Source organism: Hipposideros armiger, unplaced genomic scaffold (assembly GCF_001890085.2).
Source record: "Hipposideros armiger isolate ML-2016 unplaced genomic scaffold, ASM189008v1 scaffold_21, whole genome shotgun sequence".
Classification (NCBI taxonomy): domain Eukaryota; kingdom Metazoa; phylum Chordata; class Mammalia; order Chiroptera; family Hipposideridae; genus Hipposideros; species Hipposideros armiger.
Window position 1 is genome coordinate 5,039,052 of NW_017731371.1, and position 3,540 is coordinate 5,042,591.

A 3,540-nucleotide genomic window follows, 5' to 3' on the forward strand; every position below is an offset into this window, starting at 1 on the left:
CAGGTGCAGCTCACTGGCCCATGTGGGAATTGAACCAGCGACCCTGATGCTCAGAGCTCATGCTCTTAACCAACTGAGCCACTTTGTCGGCCTCTGACACCTTTTTTTAAGCACAGAAGAAAATGCTATTCTGAGCTCCAGCACTGGGTCTTGTTACCTGGGTTTTGTCTGTCGCAGTTACTCTACTATCTTTTGTTAAGAGTTGTGTAATTTAGTTACTATTGGCCAGATAATTCTTGAAATAAAATGCATGCTCTAGAAGTCTACTGAGTAGCCCAATTAGAATGGCCTGATTTTAAGGGATTCTATTTCTATATCCCCTCTTCCCTGGTTAGTTTTATGCATATGTTATTAATATTTGATTATATAAGTTAGATCTGCAAAATGATTGCTTTGATAATCAGACTAGTTCTATGTATCAGGCAGGGTCCAATCGGGAGACAGAAACCACAATCATTTTTTTTCAAGAAAACCTTTTATTCTGGAACAATTTTAGATTTACAGAAAAGTTGCAGAGATAGTAGAGCGTTCCCATATACCCGCATTCAGGTTTCTCCCTTGTTAACATCTTACCATTAGTTTGCCATACTGAGAAACGGACATTCACACGTTTCTGTTAAATAAACTCCAAACCTTAATTTGGATTTCATCAGTCTTTCTATTAATGTTCTCTTTCTGTTCCAGGATCCAAACCAGGGCACTACACTGCATTTCACTGTCACATCCCCCCTGTCTGCTCTGGTCTGTGACAATGTCTCAGTCATTGTTTTTCATAACCTTGACAGTCTTGAGGAGAACCTGCCAAGTATCCTGTAGAATGTCCCCCAGTCTATGTTTGTCTGGTGTTTTTCTCATGATGAAACTAGGGTTATGGGTTTTGAAAAGACTACCACAGAGTTGAAGTGCCCTTCTCATTACATCATATGAGGGGCATCATGACATTCATATGATATCATAATGATGTCGTCACTTGGTTAACCTTCATTACATGCTAATGTGTATATAGTGTTTGCTGAGTTTCTCTACAAAAAGTTATTGTTTTTTCCTTTCCCTGCTTTGGTCTTTGGAAAGCAAGTCACTAAGTCTAGCCTGCCCCCAACCCAGTTTCCCCTTAAAAAATTAAAATCTATTATTCCAGCCAGAAGAATAGCTTCTTTTATTTACAATAAGAGCCTAAAATGACCAGATGGCAATAAGTTGATAACTATGGCAAGAGTTCTTTCTCTGTAGTTTCTTTCCTTCCCAATATCCATGGGAGATTAAGGAATTAACAGGTACTTTCACATATACAGGTTTACACAGGCTTCCCTTGGAGATTTAATCTATGTACCTTGTCAGGGGGAGGAAGGATTCCTATATGTGATATATAGTTAGTGTTCCTGGGTCTCAATGTATTCTCTGTATAAAAAACCAGGGGCTTCACAGAACTAACTGTGCAAAGTTTGTTCCCCTGAAGTGAAATCATGATTTATTTGACTATACTCAGGCATATTGCTTCTTTTAAAATTTGATTAAATGATATTTTTTAAAAAGCACACACATATTTTATTTTTATTGGTATCCTAATATATACCCTAGTCTCTATGACATTAATCTGTCTTATGTCCATCTCTCTCCCCTCCTCTCTTCCCCACTCTCTCTCTCTCTGTTTCCCCCCCTCCCCCCATCAATTTCTCTGTCCAGTCATCAATCCTCTATTCCTTTTCCTCCCTCGATGGATGACAAACCACTCCTGGAGGGCAGGGGCTGTGTGGTGTTAATCTCTTTAGCCTCCGTTTGGCCTGGCATGTGGTTGAAGCATGGTAGATGTTTGTTTCATTTAATTAGGTTGAATGCACTGTATGATTCTGCATGATCCTGAGAAGGCCATTCAGGTGTTCACATTGTGAACTTTCCCTGAGTAATTACTGTGTGCACAGAGCTGTATTGTGTGCTGGGATGAGGAAACACAGGTGGGACAGTGCTGATCCTTCGATAAAAGCAGACAGCAGTGTGAATGTCCGATCCTGAGGAAGAGAATGGCCTCAGTGGAAGAGGTGGATTGAGGAAGCTAAAAATGGAGGTGGGAGAGGTAGTGACAGGTTTTCTGGGAGGACAAGAAGGCTCTAACGTGTTGCCGTGGGGTGAGGAGTCACGAAAAGAAGACGATAAAGTACAGGCTCTTCTAGAAACTTAGCTGAGAAGCCAACAAGAAGGAGCCAAGAGGGAGTTAGTAAAAGACAAATGTAGGTTTAAGAGAAAGTTTTGTATTTTAAGGTGGAAAAGACTTGGAGGCTGAGAGGGTAGAGACTCAGTGTAGAGAGAGCATCATTTAATTGAGGGAACAAGGCTCCTGAGAAGATAGCTGGGGGGTGGCGTGGATCCCCAGAGCTGATGAGCAGGAAGAAGTACTTCCCATTCCCAACAGAATGTGGAGCAAAGAGTGGCTGGCAAGGTTGTCAGCAGGCTTCTGGAATCGGGGTGCTTGGGGGCCAAGGGGAAGAGAATCTGAGGGAGTTCANAATAAGAAGGGGAATTGTTTGGTTACACCGCAGTCTGTGAGAGGGCTGAGGAACGGATTGAAGAAAATTATCAAGCATGCATGTTGTTTTTAAGTGATACTTGAGACTGGGATGTGAAACAGCTGTGTTGTTGGGTTTTTTTTCTCGTGCCAACTCTCCTAATTTGATTGATTTTCTCCCTGACAGCCCACTGTGCTGACAAATGTGTCCATGGTCGCTGCATTGCTCCAAACACCTGTCAGTGTGAGCCTGGCTGGGGGGGGACCAACTGCTCCAGTGGTAAGTTTCCACCTGCTGCTGTCTGTCTTGGGGTGTTTGTGCTGCATGGGCCCCCTTGTCTGCAGATTACCCTGAGCCACAGGCTTCCCTTTTCATCCCTATGCTGTGGATTCCTGACCCAACTCATTAACAGTTTCTTTTAAATCTGTCCATGCATCCTATACAGAACTGTTTTTAACTGAGTATAAAGAAACGGACTTGGAAAGAAGATTTCAATAATCTGATGTTGATACTTCTGTCAATACGAATGCGTTTTCCAGAGTAAGGCAGTTGTGGTAACATAGCTCTTGTATTCTAACTTCTGTTTTTACTTGTTGATTTGCTTGTGATACTGTCTTGGTGATGAAAATTTACCACCTGTTGGTTTGAACTCAGAAGTAAAATTGATATTTTTGATGCTTAATGTAGTTATCTCTGCATTTTGAGATGCAAACAATGAATACTCGCTGAAGTAACTTTCAGGAGAAACATTGGTAATAAATGAAAATTCATGAGCAGTTTGGTATGAAATTAAACACAATATAGTATATAATCTGTTATGTTAGAATTATAATTCTCAAATAATGATATTTTGGACTATAAGCAGGTTGCATTTAAAATCTCATATTCTTTACTATGTGTATTAAATGATGTAATGTAATGTAATAAATACAGTTACTTTTCTAAATTTCACAGTTGAGACTTAAGTTTTTTGGCTCACTTGTTGCGAGTGTAATTGTGTACTCTTTCTGTTCCTTTATACTTCCTTTTGCCTTGAGAA

At 40.5% G+C, this 3,540-nt stretch overlaps 1 protein-coding gene across 1 annotated transcript in view; it reads left to right on the forward strand.

Moving 5' to 3' along the window:
* The window catches only part of MEGF10 (multiple EGF like domains 10), a 182,886-nt gene that overhangs the window by 96,963 nt on the left and 82,383 nt on the right, over positions 1 to 3,540 (forward strand). Inside the window, exon 5 of the mRNA XM_019635311.1 lies at positions 2,688 to 2,780. Within this exon, the coding sequence (XP_019490856.1) occupies positions 2,688 to 2,780 (93 nt within the window). The remainder of the gene's footprint in view (positions 1 to 2,687; positions 2,781 to 3,540) is intronic.